Here is a 16,472-nt window from a genome sequence, read left to right on the forward strand (position 1 = left end):
GACCCATCCTTTCTTTCAACCATTCTAGATTAACCTGGGATATCAACAATAAAAGCATTATCTGAAGCTGTCCAAAAACATCATCCAAATTAGTTAATAAAATCTTAATGGATCAAACAAACTTTTACTAAAGAAGTTAGACAGAAAATGACAAGGCTCATCAAAGTTTACATGCATCTCCTGATGTAGGACAACCAAGAGAAGAGACCTTGTTAAGGTTGAGGACAGGGATACATTTGTTGCTGGAATTTCAGGTAACGACCTGAGTTTTCAATAAACTAAGCGGAAAGAGTAATGTTCTTGAAGAAAACAGACAGTGCATGAGTACAATCTAAGCTACAGTTTACTAGTTTAGGATTCTAGTATTTAAATTGGATTTTAAGGGTTTATGCACTTGAACAATTGAAATCAAATGCTTGCTCAAATTTCCTGGAAAAAAAAAAATCTGAGATGCATGTGATATGAAACATCTATGGGAAATAAAATTTACCTTTTTGAAAAAGGGTGGACAATGAGTAGAAAAAAAATCAAAAGAAGAGAAGGAAAAAAAAACTAAAAGGACAAAGGGTAACACCGGACTCACTCAAGGACGTAGGAATCACACCTGGGGTTTGTTGTTTTGCACCTCTCTTGCGGAATCACACCATGAGAAAAAAACCAAAGGATTCATCCCTTTCTTCATTAATCCATCATCCTCAACTGTTATATAAAACATGAAGATCCCTATTTACACCAAAAAAAACTCTAATAGGATCTTTTGATTCCCTAAAATAAGGCTGCAACTTAGGCGTCTTGGGTCAGATTAAGGGCAACTGCCAACTGTAAACCAACACCACCTCCATATCCTCCAACCCTAACCCAGCCCAACCTAGGCTCGGATTTGAATTTCTCTAAGCCAATCCAACCAACCCCATTTAGCTTTAAATTCATGTTGGGTCAGGCTAATCAGGTCAAGCTGAGTTGTGCCATGTTAATTAGGTTAGATCTGACTGAATAGGAATTCTAAGATAAAAGTTTGGGATGGTATTGTTAGATCAATATTCATTGAATCGAGGCCCCAACCATTCATCAATTTTATTGGTACATTTACATAATTTAACAAGATCAAAGTTATGATAATAAAAATATACAAATAAACTATATGAAACAAAAATATGGATTTTCTATTTATATATATATTGGGTTGGGTTACCATGGGTTTGCTGGGTCAGCTTCAAGTTGGGTTGAAGGTCAACCCTGACACCACCCTACATGAGGTCAGCTTGGGTTGGCCGGGTCAGGTTCAAATTGGGTTGAAGGTCAACCCTAACACCACCCTACATAAGGTCGGGTTGGGATATTTGTGCCCAAGCACAACACAATTTTATAAAACCTCAACCTAATACCACCCAATGAACAGGTTGGGAAAGTGGATTTGGGTTGAACTCAACCCAAGTTGTACCCCTATGCTAAAATATCCCCATAAGTTGTGATTACTAACTTACTATTATAGTTACTATAGCATGAACAATACTGCAGGAATAGTGCCATGACCAAAAATTAGAGCTATGATGATGTTAAACAATACCTAACATAACTTATCCCTTGCTTCAGAATAGCCCACAAATAACTAAAAAAAAACAAAAACTACAGAAAATTGACTACTAAAATTAAGTCTTAAGGAATTATGTCTTTCTACCCTTTGTCATGACATGATTTGGGATCTCATTCACGTCTACCAAGGAAGAACTCATCTCCAGTTATATTACAACAAAGATGTAACTACACTGATTAATCCTCTGATTGATTGTTAACTGGTGATGGATACCCCATAGTATTTCTAAAACCCTCTTCTAGGTTTGAACAGCATGACTGGCAATCTTCTTGACTCGCTGCTGGAACAAATTAGGCATGTCAAATCAATTGAAGACAATTGTGTGTTGGAAGATTTCCCATCAAAAGAAACTTCAACAACCTCCTTGAAAACTATACCTGCAAACAATTCTTTAGAAGCAACATTAGAAACTTGATTATCCTCATAATTATCATAGAACTCTTCTTGAATGACAACTTGCTCAAGCCATAATGGATCTGGTGACGTGCCATCCATGGAAGCCTGAAATTCATTAACTGTCTTGATTGTAGATTCATTACGAATTTCATCTGATGGTAGAATCACTCACTTGGACCCTTGTTTCCCCTCATGTTATAATGATCTTGTTGTTGTCATCAATCATTCAGACAGAAAATTTATTGGATCCTGAATTGATGCAGTCTTCTGTTATGTCTTTTTTGTGCACTTGGCCAAGTCCTCGGGTTGTCAATGATGTGACACTTTATTTTATGTATCCTAGGCAGCCGGTGCCGTGACACACTGCATTTGCTGTACACATACAACTATCCTAACTTGGAATTGTTATGATTCAGTCTGCTTACAATACTTCTACAAGGCAGGTAATTGAAGGCTCATAGAGAATTCAACATTGCTTGCAGTTTATTGTGCATTTTGATCAATAATTCATCACCTCGTCCTAGTGTTAAAAGACCTATATCACTATGATACCACTTACCAGGACTGCCTTTGATGAGGGGTTAACCTAGGCTTTGATACGAAAATGATGCAGAATGGGCCTACAGGGAAGACTTATATGCCCTATGATGAAGCAAACACAAAATGCCAGCTATCTAATATATATACTAAAATGGAAGCCCTGCTTACACAGGGCTCTCAATTCGCCATATTGTGGACAAATGAAATTTAATTCCACATAAATAAAATTTAGTCCAAGGAATACACAGCTTACAATTCCACTTCATAATGTGATAATTGATTGACACTACATGCTCTCATTCAAAACAAATCATTAATGGCAAGAAGCATATCTTTCTCACCATTTCTCAAAAATAGTTAACACCATGTTCTCGCATTCCAAGCACATCATTAATGTCCAGAAGCATATCTCCCATTCCAAGGATTCAAATTCTCCTTGCATTCCACATTGTCGTCATCAAAGATCATTAATGACAAGAAGCAAACATTGAACGCCTTTTAAAAAAAGAACACAGTCATTTTTTGTCATGGTTAACACTTCCAAGAGTGGAATTTCTAGAGTTTGGAGGGAATATTTGGAGTAAATAAAGATAAGGCTCTCAAATCTGTAGGAAGTGAGCACATGCATGGCCTCACACAATAGTTTCTACTCATGAATCTCAAATTCCAGGTAAGCTGATAATAATGTAAGTCTCAGTCCATGTAAATTGTATCTAAAGCATTTCATTTTCAGGCATACTTTAGTTAAATTCCTAACATTATGTACTTCTACATTACAAGGGATATTTCAAAATATATTACAGCATAATGTGTTTAATTTAATCCATTTAACAATTACTTGACAATTTTATGGGAATTAATCTGACCAATTTTTTCTTTGAAAACATGTAAGGTGCATCTAAAACAATTCCATTCTTGCATGCTTTAACTAAACATACTAAGTGCAAGCATATCTTACATCAAGTGTATTATATGCTATAAAACCAGTTAGAAAAAGGAGAAAAAAAGCCATATCCCACGCATGATACGGGTTATAAGATAGTTCATATCTAAATCTGATAACAAGATAAGTTGATGCAGACTGATATAGTATGGAAATAAAGTTAAACTAATGCATAAACAAGTAGTTACCTAGAATTAAGGCATCTAATGCTATTTGGCCTATAAGAATACAATGTGTGATACCAGCTGAGATCATATTTTAATTATTCTCACGATCAAAACAGTAGCCAACACTAGCCCTCTAACAATTTTTGGTAAGAAAACAAAAATCCAATTTCAATGTTCCAATTATTATCCAACCTCAGATCACTCCTTTGGATGAATAGAAAATCCTCACAAGCTTGTGCCTGGCACTTAAGCATGGAATTCAGCAAACACCAAGCAGAAATAGACCACGAGGACAGCTTTTTGGTTAGATGGATAAAAACAGTAGTATATCTCAGGTTTGAATGAAAGCAGTTTGGCGGCTGTCAGCCTGTATAGGGTTTCAGATTTGCAAGAAATATGGGGACAATGTGGGGATTGAAGAGGGCTAAGCAGGGATGAAAGACTAGATCTGAAAGTTCTGCAAGTTTTGTGCTGCTGTTGAACAGATCAGGCCTAATTTCAGGTCTGCAAGCAGCTCTACAGCCTTGATGGCCTGTGCTGTTAACACTGCAGCTATCAGCTAGTTGCAACAAAAGTAGACGATAACACCAGGGTCAGGGTTTTGGATTAGCTAGGAGAATCAGGAAGGATAAATGACATCAAAAAGGTAAGGAAAAAAGCTATCAAGGGAAGGAAAGAGGAAACAGAGGGTAGAGAAGATAGGTTGCCTCCCAAATTCACTCCAGAGACCTCATGCCACTTCATACAAGGAGTGATCTGAGGTTGAACAAATAACTAAACAATTGAACTTTACCTCGATTCCAGTTCTCTTGCTGGAATTTGTTAGTGGACTAGTATTTTGATTGCAAGAATAATTAAAATCTGATCTCAGTTGGTAACACGCATTGCATTACTATAGGCCAAATAATTTTAGATGCATTATTTCTGGTTAGCTACTTGTTTCTGCATTAGTTTAGCTTTACTTCCTTCCCATATCAATCTGCATCAGCTCATCTTGTTTTCAGATTTTCAACCTAAATAGTTTTGCATTTTGCATTCGCATCACCATATAAGTCTTCCCTATAGGTATGTCCTACACCACCTCCCTCACGTCTTTGATAAGTTAAGAGCCCAAGAACCTATAGGTATGTCCTACACCACCTCCCCCACGTCTTTGATAAGTTAAGAGCCCAAGAACCTTCTACTAACTCGTAAAACATATGAGCCATATTTATAATGTATAGAAAGGTATCAGAAAATCTCAGATCACATATATTAAGAAATGAGTGAAATACAGAACCACATTCATGATAACAATTTTTTTATTTAATAGATATAATAAATCAACAGTAGATTATTGGTTCTACAAGCTCATTGAAAATTTGGATAGAGTTAAAAAGTTGCTATGCAATCTATTTTCTTACTTTACCTTAACCAAGAAAAAAGTTGATCTATATTCCTATCCATATGAGTTTTGGCTCCATGGATCAAGCTAACATCTGTTGAAGTGAGAATTTTTTTTTTTTGACCACTTTTTGACCTAATGCCAACATCTTAAACCAAACTGTTTTACATTGATCTTCTCCATAAAGGTCATAATATATAACTAATTGAGTCATTGCTCATTTGGAACAATGGTTTGGGCATGGATCATACAACAAAAGTATGGATTTGCATTGAATGTTGTAGTAAGAAGGGTAGGATCCAAGAAGACAAGTCTTGTGAAAGAGGAAGCTAAGATTGCAATGGAGGATATGGTCCTAGGAAGGACAGATGAATACCAGGATTTGCAAGGTTATGTTTTAATACAAAAATACAAGGTTATGATCATATGTCTGAGTTTATTACTCTCAGAAACTCACAACTACCTATACTGTTTAGATTGGGTAATGCATATTACAGTGCAGCGAATGGTCCATAAATTGTTCCAATTAAACACAGAAGACTCGAATTTGCCAAAAAAAGATGAAAATTAGGCAGTTAGCTTCTCCAATATGTACTGCTATCTCAATGCCGGTAACAAAAGCAACAAGGACAAGATGCCTTCTCCTAAATCACATACCAAGTCAACTGCATAGTTGCAATTTTTTTAAACATGATGATATATTAAATGTTATCAATAAACTATCAGACCATCATACACGTTGAGGCTCAGTGTGCCAATTAATGCAATGTTTGCATGTGCAGACCCCAGCCACCACCATCTTCCATTGTTAAATACCATTCAAAATTCAAAACCAACATTTCAAATGTGTCATGGCACAAATCGCTATGTATAGATGCTGTTGATTGTGTAACTTTTAGCTAATATTTGGCATAATAAATATTGTAGCAAATAGCAATGCCCCAGCAAACGGGTAGAAAAAAACTTAAAATAGTATTATTAATTTTATGCTTAATGTCTTGGCTGCATCTCATTCTCACAGAAGTAAAATCCCAGAAAACAAGACAGCTGATTATTTATGGTAGTTCCTGCCACAGCTATTATATCAGCCCATCACACTAATAAAAGGTCTATTTTCCATCTCACCAATCATATGATTACTAGGAGGTTCTGGTTCCATTTGTTTGTCATTCCAATATTCCATACAAGTTTCTTTGATTCAAACCAAACACATTATGAACACCATAGTTCCTGTTAGAAACAACATAGGTTCTGCGAACCATGTTTCAAGATTATTTAGCCCTTGACAGAAATATAAGAATTTGTGAATACAATCAACCAAATAGAACTGTTAAGAATTTATGGTAAGATGATTATGATTGGCATTATTTATAACTCTAAGCCTACATATATAGTGTATATTCATTTCCACATAAGGTGTCACTACTCATAGACATAGCCATCCAATCTGGTGCCAATTATTTGGTACCCATACACAGGAAAATCAACTCTAATGACATTTTTTCTGAAGGTACTGGTTTGGCTGTGTCAGAAAGGCATTATGGTATTTGTTAGCTCTTGGGCTACATAGAGAACCATTTTGAGTGCAGAGAAAATAGAACCGGCGAAATTTTTTCTGGACATCACTAAGAAACTCATTAAAGTTGAAATTAACAATGCAAAGATTTTGCTTGAAAAAAGTGGTTCGACAAGAAATAAATAACAGAGCAAAAGGCCAATAAACCCTATGATTATGGATAATTATAGGTTTATAACATAAAAGGGAAGATGAAAACTAGTAAGCAAGCTATTTTGTCTTTATTTTTCTTTTTTTCCAGAATGTGACATTAGAAGAATTATTAACAGAAACAGCAAGCTCCTACCCGGGTATTTTTGCCTCATTATGCCTTTATTAATATCAGACATTGTTCAGAACGGTGAATAGAAATGGGAATGACAGTGAGATAGAAATTCTTTCACTAAGAAACTCATTATGCCCCATTCTTGTATTTGGTTAATGGGATAGAATGAAGTTTCCTGCTGGACTTACCCATCAAGAGCATGATGCAGCAGTTAAACTAACACATGCAGCAAAGGCTGGAAATCATCTTCTGCAAAGATTTATTTGCAAAAGGTTTAAGCATCATCTATATCGGCATCCATGTGACACACAATATGCTTTAGTCTGATTGCACTTGACTAGGACTGTTAGGGTAGTTTTTCAGCACCTAAAAAATAACTTTGGAAGCTTATGTTTGTCCAAAAGATGTAATCGGGAGTTGTGTCCTGGTGAAAATAGATGCATTCTTCCGATCTTTTTGCAGGCTAATGCTGCTGATCTTAATTTGCACTTCTTTAGGTTGTTTATACCTGATACCATGTGACCTTTTGCTTCATCTATGAACATCAAAGTTCGTATGCGATACATAACTTGCCTCAGAAAAAGATAGCATTATGCAATATGACAAAACTAGCAAGGACTACTACTGCCATCTATTCTTTGGATATAAAAAAGTATTAATTCTGTAATTTAAAACATCATGCTACAACAACCATATGCATGACCAGCAGATCTTGCACAACTAGTTAGACTAGCTTTGTGGATCTCTTTTCACAATGATTCCTAATTGGATTAGCTAACAAACCCCACATACATGGTATGTGCAAAGCCAAGAAATTGCATCAAAGATACAGATGGCACTTACTCGACGCACTGGGAACAGTTTGCAGATCTGTTTTATAACTATTGACTGTTTGTGAAGACGTTCGGAGGTGATAGCCATCTGCAATAAACACAATAGCATGTCAATCACTAAATAAAAGAGAGCGAAGGTCAAAATATTTTAAGAAGAAAAACAATAGAGAAAAAAGAAACCAGGCAGACTAAGACAAAAAATGAAAAAAGAATCACAAAAAGAAGAAGATCCATTTCTTCTCTGGCATGAAGGGAAAGCATCCCAATTCTATGGCCAGCATGATGACAGTTCAGCTAATAAATTAACCACTCTGCCCACTTCTCATAGCCAAGCTGAATGGAACATCTAGCTTATTGTATATACCTTCAATTAGGTCGTCTGCTATTGATTTGTCATCTACAAGTTGACATTGCTAATTTTCCTTAATCCTACCAGCTCATACATTATTATGATTTCTGAACAACAACATATCTTATCTAGCTGAAGAACATCCAATCATTCTTCCGGGCATTGACACAATCATATTTGTGGTTGATTCTTTTTTGGTTATATAGGATGGTGAGAGCTACTAAGAAATTCTGAACTGGTTAGTCATGATTTTGTTCAGATGACGGTAAAATAGTTGCTTCCTAGAGACATTACATTAGTGCATACTGCATAGAGTTGCAATGTTCTAGAAACTCCTAGAACTTCCCAAGGAACAAGCTGAATGGACACATCCGGCTCCTTGACCAATCATACACGTCAGATCCTTTAAACTGTAGGAGACATCTGAATAACCAGATGGAATAATCCAACCATTCAGCTTTTAGCCTCCAAAACCAATGTTAAAACATTAATAAACTTCAATGCATTCTTTCAGCATACTTTCCATCTTCTATGTGTTATCTAAGTAGTTTTGTATAAGATTAGATAAACAATAAGAAGAGGAAGAGGAACAGATCCAAAGACTGACAAAAGCCATTGTTAAATAAGACTAGGTTGTCCTCTTGAAAGTGCCCAAAGACCATAATGCTCCTAGAGAGAAGCCAAGTGCAATATGATTTTTTGCTTAGTTATGGTTCCAAAACAGATTATTAAGTTACATAACAAAGGCCTGTATAACCCAATTAAGCTCAAAATATCATAACATCATGAAAACAAAATAAGCCTCAATATCAATTAACTGAATAACTTAAACAAAAAAGAATAATTTAAAAAACGTGACAAAACTCAAAATATATAATTGAAACATGCACCTAGATTACTAAGAATTATACTAGATTTATAAAAATTATTGTTGAAAAAGAAAACTTACATGGCCCAAATTCTGAGTGTAGATGAGATTGGTGTAGAACTTCTCCAACAACTCCACACGGTTCTTTTGTAACTGAGAGTATGAAAAAAAAAAAATCAATAGTTAACAAGAGATTGGCATGCATGTGCAAAATACAGTATATTCGCAATGGCAAAATTAAACTATGATACAAGCCATTGCAAATGAGAAATTGTACTACCGTTGCAAAAGCTGAATCTAACAACTCATATTTTAAGTTTAGATCATTTGATTCTTCCTCAACCTTAGCCTTATCTGAAAAACAACAAGAATTGTCAACATAAATTTGGAAAATGATGATGTCATGCTATATGAGATGCCTGATATTGCACTTGCATTACATATGAAGGGACCAACCTTGTGAGAGTTGTTTCTTCAAGTGATTTAGTCGTTCCCTCAACTTCTCGAGTTTCTCATTTTGGCTTAATCTCCAATTAAATTGATCATCTGCTTTCCTCTGGCCACAATAAAAATCAACAATGAAACTAATGAAGAAAAAGAAAACAGAAAAACAATATCAAAAAGTATTCCAGAATTTTTCATGAAAGAAAAGCCAAAGGTCCACATCTGTCTCCACACGAATTTGCTAATACCACTTAAATGCTTCGTAGCCAATCCTGCAGTTTAAAATTTCATCCTCTTGCTTGATATACTACCATCTTGTTCAAAATGTGTAACACATATTATCATGTGTCGCCAACAACCAATGGTGAATTTAAGCAATCTACAATTGATCTGCTGGCAAATTTAAAAGTTTTACACAGCAAAAACAGATGCATGTTAAGCATAAAAGAAGAAATGTAAAAATGGCATTTACATGAAAGACATGTCCAAGTGAATACAGAACTATAAGGCATAAATGAGTGATATATTTAAAATTTAACATTCTAGGTAATGCAGAAACAATATAAAATTGTCTATGAAACAATGTAGAAGACAACAGATAAAACTCATAGGTAATTAATATCAAGGACTATGTTTTGCTCAATATGATATCATTAAGTTTGACAAACTAAAGTAAGATTATGAGTCCTTCATGACAAGTCTGGACAAATGCAGCAAGATGAAAGTAGATAAATGACTCATGCAAAACCAACTCCAAATAGTTCATAGATGCTTGTTACTTGTGGCTATGGTTGCATGGTGATCAAGTGGGAAGCACCAGAATCGCTCGTAACTTATGGGGCTCACTAAAAGGTCACTTTCTAACTAGTACCTTGTGCCAGTGGCTTTCTCGGAATTCTCCATCTCAAATCAAGCTCGTGTAACTTGTCTAGATAGCTGGTTTCTTGTTCATCTTCTTTCACTTAATTGAATGCCATTATAAATCAAAAACGCTAATCTACAGAAAATTAGATAGTTAATCAACCATGAACATTACAATGTTCAATGCAAACCAGAAGATATCTTATTCTATGGCAACTAGTTGGACAGCACCTAATACGATGAAATTAGATTTAACTGCAAGCCAGGTAGAACACATGATGATAACTGCAAGCCGGGTAGGCATGCAAACTAACCTTTTCCACCAGCTTTTCATTCAATCTCAAATAAAGAGAATCCCTGGTGCTCCTCAACGATTTCAACGAGTTGTAGTAATCACCTAACCTTCATATATGGAGAAGGGGGGAATCAATTATTGAGCTCTCTTGATCTAAAGACCCAATTTAGATTAAATATGGAAAAAGAATCGGCGATTGCTTCCTATATAATCCGGTCAAAACCAAACGATCGAGGAATCGGGTTACCCGTAATTGACGCAGGCAGCACAGATGGAGGCGAGGTTGGAATTCTCGCAGATGGCACAGTTGCTGGACTTCCTCGCCATGGCCGACTTCGCCGCTTGGCTTCGCTTCTCTTCTACTCCTCAGGCTTGGGATCAAGAATAGGGAGTCGCAGACGAAGGAGAAACGGAGGCGGGCCTTTATCGCCTCGATCGTTCGAAAGCTAGGGTTAGGGTTTCGAATCAGGGAGGGAATGGCAGGGATATCGGAGGAGAGAAAGGGGGAGGGGGGGCGTCCGTAGAAAGAGAGAAGAAAGGAGAGATTCTGACGACTTCGGATTCTCGCTCGGAAGTTGGAGGGCTGGCGTTGCGCATGCACGTGAGGTGCACGTGCGAGGGAAATGAATGGGGACGTACGAATCACACGTGCCACGGTGCCGTTGAGAGGGAGAGAGAAGGCCCGGGACTTGAAAAAGCACGGACCTTCGTTTGCTGGAAACTATGGACGAAGAGGGAACGATGGATGGAAGAAAGATGGACAGATTTTTTATTTATTTTTTTATTAATTTTGGAGGAAATTTAAAATTTTTTTTAATCTATTTTTCAATCAAATCGCTGGTATTCACGATGTTTAGTTCTATATTGAAAAAAAAAATAAAAAAAAATTATTTTAAAATCTCTTTTCTTGGGTTTGTAAATACGTATGCGAGGTTCGATCCAGTGCGACTCACACGCACGCAATCGTGTCGCGCCCGCATCATAGCTAAATATTATGTTTTGCACGTTGATATTAGTTATTTTATTCTCAATCGATAAGTACGAGATTTATTAAATCGAGATTTATTTTCGTCTATTTCATTCGATCGAAACTTGTTATTTTGTTTCCGTCTATTTCATCTAACCGAGATTGGCTAATTTATTTCCACCCATGTAGCATGATTAGTTATATAATTAACGTTTTGTCACATTGGACAAGCCGCCTATAAAATGGACGTGTGGTAGAGGAGCCGAGTACGCTGAAAAATACGCACTCCTCCCTTCTCTTTCGATCTAATCTCCATAATTTCTTTCGTTTAAGTTTTTTTCTTTCTTTCTTTTATCATTCATCTGTTATTAGGTTGAAGCTATGTGATCCTCCCACAATCGTGCTCACAAGAGGGATCTCCAATTGTATCTTGCAACGGAGTTTTTGAGTCTAATCCCATACCAGAGTCGAGAATCATCTTAGGACAGTATACTGTACACCTCCGGTCTGTAAGCTCTAGATTGATTTAGATTTGCATTAGATTAATTTAATATTAATTTTATATTTACATCTATTTATTAGTTTAATTAGAGTACGATCGGCTCTCGTGAGAATCTAGATTTCCAACATTCTAAGGTGATAGACCCATTCCAATTATAGTTTAATTACTAACAAATATCTTGGTATTAAAAAAAAAATTGATCTTGAATAATCAGTTATTTCTATAATTAGTGCTTACATTTTTGTCAATAGCATGTGATCAGTTCTATTAATAATAGTGTGGTATTTATTTCATCTTAAATAACTAGTGTTTATTTTTCTATTAATAGCTTATTGAAAATTTATATTTTTCTTTGTAAAAAAAGAATAATAAATTAAAATATTTATTTTCATTTATCAATTTTATTCTACATTAATAATTCTATTTAGCAGTTCTGTTCTACATTAATATTTATTTAATTTTTTTTACCTATTCTGTTCTTCTTTAAAATTTATTTCTTATTGTCAAAAAAAAATAAAAAATTTACAGATAAAACAGTGATATAGAATCACTAAAATATTTAGATATATATTTTTGCAGCTTTTTTCTCTTATAGCCTTGCTCCTTAGATTTACTCCAATGGGTTCTGAAGATTCATCTAATCTCAAACCTGATAGATTCAATGGAAAAGATTTTCTTAGATAGTAAGAATAATTAGAAGTCTGATTGATATTAGGTTTGCTATTTGCTCTCGGAAAATCACTACCATTTGAATCATCTTCTTTTAGCAAAGATTCTAAAACCTTTGAAGAGATAGATTATTACTGTAGGTTTAGAAATTTAAGTTGCCTATTTGATGAACTATATGAAATTTATAGAAAATATAAGACCTCTAAAGATCTTTAGCAAGCTTTAAAAGAAGTCTACATCCGAGATAATGAGAGGGCTATAAGGTTTACCATTTTTTACTTTCATAGTTTTAAAATGGTAGACAATATACCCATCAATAATCAAATTTATCAATTTCAAAACCTAGTTTAAGAGATTCATAGAAGGGGATCTACTCTGGATAAAAACTATCAGGTATCATGTTTGATAGATAAGCTTCCACTCTCTTAGTCTCAATTTGTCTGTGACCTTAGAAGATCACAATCTTCCCTTAACCTTAGGACTGTTCTTCAATCTATTAGGGTAGCAGATCAATTTAGAATTAGAGAGATTCAGAAAAATCAAAAAAATCAACCTCAAACTAAGGTTAATCTAATTGAATCTCAAAATCCAAATCCAGGTCCTATAGCTCAAACTTATAGAGGTCAAAATCCAAATTTCTAAGCCAAAAGAAAGAAGTTTAAAGGAAAGGATAATGTTAGGTTTCAAAATCAAAAGTCTGAGTCTAACAATCAATCCCAAAAACCTAAGGAACAAGGTAATGAAAGGTTCTACTTTGTATGTGGTCGAAACAACTACTTCCATTCAAATATTTCTATCGAAAAAAAGAGAAGATTTTCTATAAAAAAAAAGAATATAAAAAATCAAAATCAACCTAAACCTCAGGTCAATATGATAGAAAGAGAACCATCTTTCTTTAGGTCAGTCTCTTTTACTCCATCTGTCAATTTAACCTACTTATATTCAGAGTGGTGGTTAGATATCAAAGCCAACATCCATGTATGTTCTGATAGATTTTGTTTTTCATCATATCAAGGATCAAGTGAAGAAAGTGTAATTCTGGGTGACGAGACAGCTGTCAAAGTTTTTGAGAGTAGAACTGTTAATCTGAAGTCTACTTCAGAAAAAAATTTTAACTCTTCGAAATATGCAGCATGTACCCGTCATAAGAATTTTTTTTTTAAGTGGTTCTCTACTTATTCAATTAGATTTTAAGATTGTTTTGGAGTCCAATAAAATTGTAATTTCTAAGGAAGATATATATATTGGAAAAGACTTTGTATCCGAAGTATTATTCAAGTTAAATATACTTTCTTCTTCTTAATGAAAGTTCAGTTAGTTCATCTTCATCTCTTGTGTTAAATTCTGAATCTTGTGTAACATGACATGGAAGATTAGGTTATGTCAATCTTAGATCAATCAATAGAATGTTTTCTCTTAATCTGATTCTAAAACTCAATATTGATCAAAATTCAAAATGTGAAGTTTGTGTTCAGACCAAACAACCTAGAAAATCATTCAAACCTGTAGCTTTTAGAGATATTCAAATTTTCAAACTTATTCATAATGATGTCTGTGATTCTAATAGAGATCCAACTTGTAGAGATAGTCATTATTTTATAATTTTTATTAATAACTTCTCTAAGTATTGCTACACATATCTTTTAAAAATCAAGGATGAAGTATTAAACAAGTTTAAGATTTCTAAAGCAGAAGCTGAAAACCAACTTTAAAAAAGAATTAAAATCTTAAGGTCTGATCGAGGAGGTGAATGTACTTCAAATGAATTGATCTTATTTTTTGAAGAAAATGAGATAATTCATGAAGTCACTGCTCCTTATTCTCCTTAATCGAATGGTGTGACTGAGCGAAAAAATAGAACCCTACTTGACATGATCAATGTCATGATTATAAGTTCTGATGTACCTCAGAACTTATAAGGAGAGGCTCTTCTATCAGCCAACTATATCCTAAATAGAGTTTCTCTTAATGATAGAGAAAAGACATCCTTTGAACTTTAGAAATGACAACCTCCTAAGCTTAGTTACTTCCGAGTTTGGATGTGCTTGACTAAAGTTGGAATTTTTGAACCAAAGAGAATTAAGATAGGATCTAAAAAAATTGTTGATACTATTTTTGTAGGCTACTCTGTTACTCTTTAGATTGATTTTGATGATTACAAAGCAGTTGAAGGGGTACCAATGATTTTCACTTGAAAAAGACTTATTGCTCTTCAGGGGCAAAATTGTAATTTTATCAAAATCCTGATTTGATAGTATCAAATGATAGAACAAAAGATTTGTGATCCAATGGTGAAAATTTTATTGATTTTGGACTTGTATTTTGAAAGATATGCATGATTGAAAATCATGAGTCGACTCATGAGTCGACTTATAGCACATGAGATGATTGGCACGCTGATTTTTCTGACCGGCACAGACTTGGTAAAACCTGTGAGTCGACCCATGAGTCGACTCATGAGTCGACCTCTGCGGGTCTTTTTGCCAGTTTTACAGAACCATGGATCCCGTTCACTTCTGTGACGGTTTTCCACAGAGGTCGACCTATGAGTCGACCCCTGTGACGGGATTTTTTCGCAACGACTAGTTTTTTACCCATTTTAAATATTTTTAATGCTCATTTAATGCAGTCTAACGGCTCTTTTTTCAGTCTAGAATGATTTTCTCTATCTCTTAAAGCTATAAAAGGATCAAAAAGGTGGGAATCAAGATGAGCATCCAAGTAGAGAGATTTTGAAAAAGGGATTTCAAGCCAACTTTTCAGCCCTAAGCAAGAGCTCATTCAAAGCTTTCAAGAAGCCTTTAATCCAAGCTCACCAACTCCTCAAGTGCACATTCAAGTCTCCATCCACCTTGAGAAAATCCAAAAAGGGTCTTCTTCTCTTAAGTAAAGTGTATTTAAAGTTATATTCGCTCATTGAAGGAGCTTTCTGTGTGCTTAATTGTGCTGTAAATTGTTATACTCAGTTTGAGTGATTGGTTTTGTTTTGGAGGGGTTCCAAAACAAGGAAAGGTTGATTCGAACCTAGAATCGGAGTGTATTGGGTTGGCTTGTACCCGAAAAATAAGTGGTCTAGCTTGGGATAGCTAGAGTCGGAGTTTCCGACGTTTGTATTCGGGTTGAATACAAGATTAGTGGATTGAAATTTCCAAGTAGGAGCTTGGAGAGTGGATGTAGGTGCAAGGTTGGCACCGAACCACTATAAATCCTTGTGTTTGGTGTGTGTCTAATTGCTCTTCTTTATCTCTTCATTATTTTCTTGCATTCTTGTTCTTGCTATTAGCCTTGAATTAATTCTACTCACTCTATCTATTTAGCTTTGTCAAATATTTCTTATAAGTCATAAGTTCAGCTTAAAATTTTTAGAAACCCAATTCACCCCCCCCTCTTGGGTTGCATAGCTGGGCAACAAGTGGTATCAGAGCCCGGTGCTCTAGCCCTTCTTTGATCTAAACAATCAAAGAGCCAAAGATCTATGGCAACCCATGTCGGCACTTCTCTAGCCGAGGGGCAATCCACCAACCGACCTCCACTTTTCAATGGGTCTAATTACACCTATTGAAAAGCTCGGATGAAAATATTCATTCAAGCACTCGACTATGATATGTGGAGTATCATAGTGAACGGTCCTCACACATCCACTAAAATTATAGATGGTGAGGAATCAACCAAATCCGAGAAAGAATGAGATGAGGTTGATAAGAAGATGGCCCAATTAAATGCTAAAGCAATGAATGTTCTTTATTGTGCTCTTGATGCTAACGAATTTAATCGCATTTCTACTTGCTCATTTGCTAAAGAAATATGAGATAGGTTAGA

General features: G+C 35.2%; 1 protein-coding gene across 1 annotated transcript; it reads right to left on the reverse strand.

The window, feature by feature from the left end:
• Positions 1 to 2,859: 2,859 nt before the first annotated feature.
• On the reverse strand, positions 2,860 to 11,064 carry LOC140858577 (uncharacterized). Its single transcript, XM_073259573.1, has 7 exons — positions 10,763 to 11,064; positions 10,535 to 10,622; positions 9,372 to 9,471; positions 9,196 to 9,269; positions 8,997 to 9,068; positions 7,709 to 7,786; positions 2,860 to 3,025 (listed from the first exon to the last, which is right to left on the reverse strand). Exons 1-7 carry the CDS (start codon positions 10,840 to 10,842, stop codon positions 2,921 to 2,923), a joined length of 597 nt encoding a protein of 198 aa, XP_073115674.1. The 5' UTR covers positions 10,843 to 11,064; the 3' UTR covers positions 2,860 to 2,920.
• Between the last annotated feature and the right edge of the window lie 5,408 nt (positions 11,065 to 16,472).

Source organism: Elaeis guineensis, chromosome 6 (genome assembly GCF_000442705.2).
Source record: "Elaeis guineensis isolate ETL-2024a chromosome 6, EG11, whole genome shotgun sequence".
NCBI lineage: Eukaryota > Viridiplantae > Streptophyta > Magnoliopsida > Arecales > Arecaceae > Elaeis > Elaeis guineensis.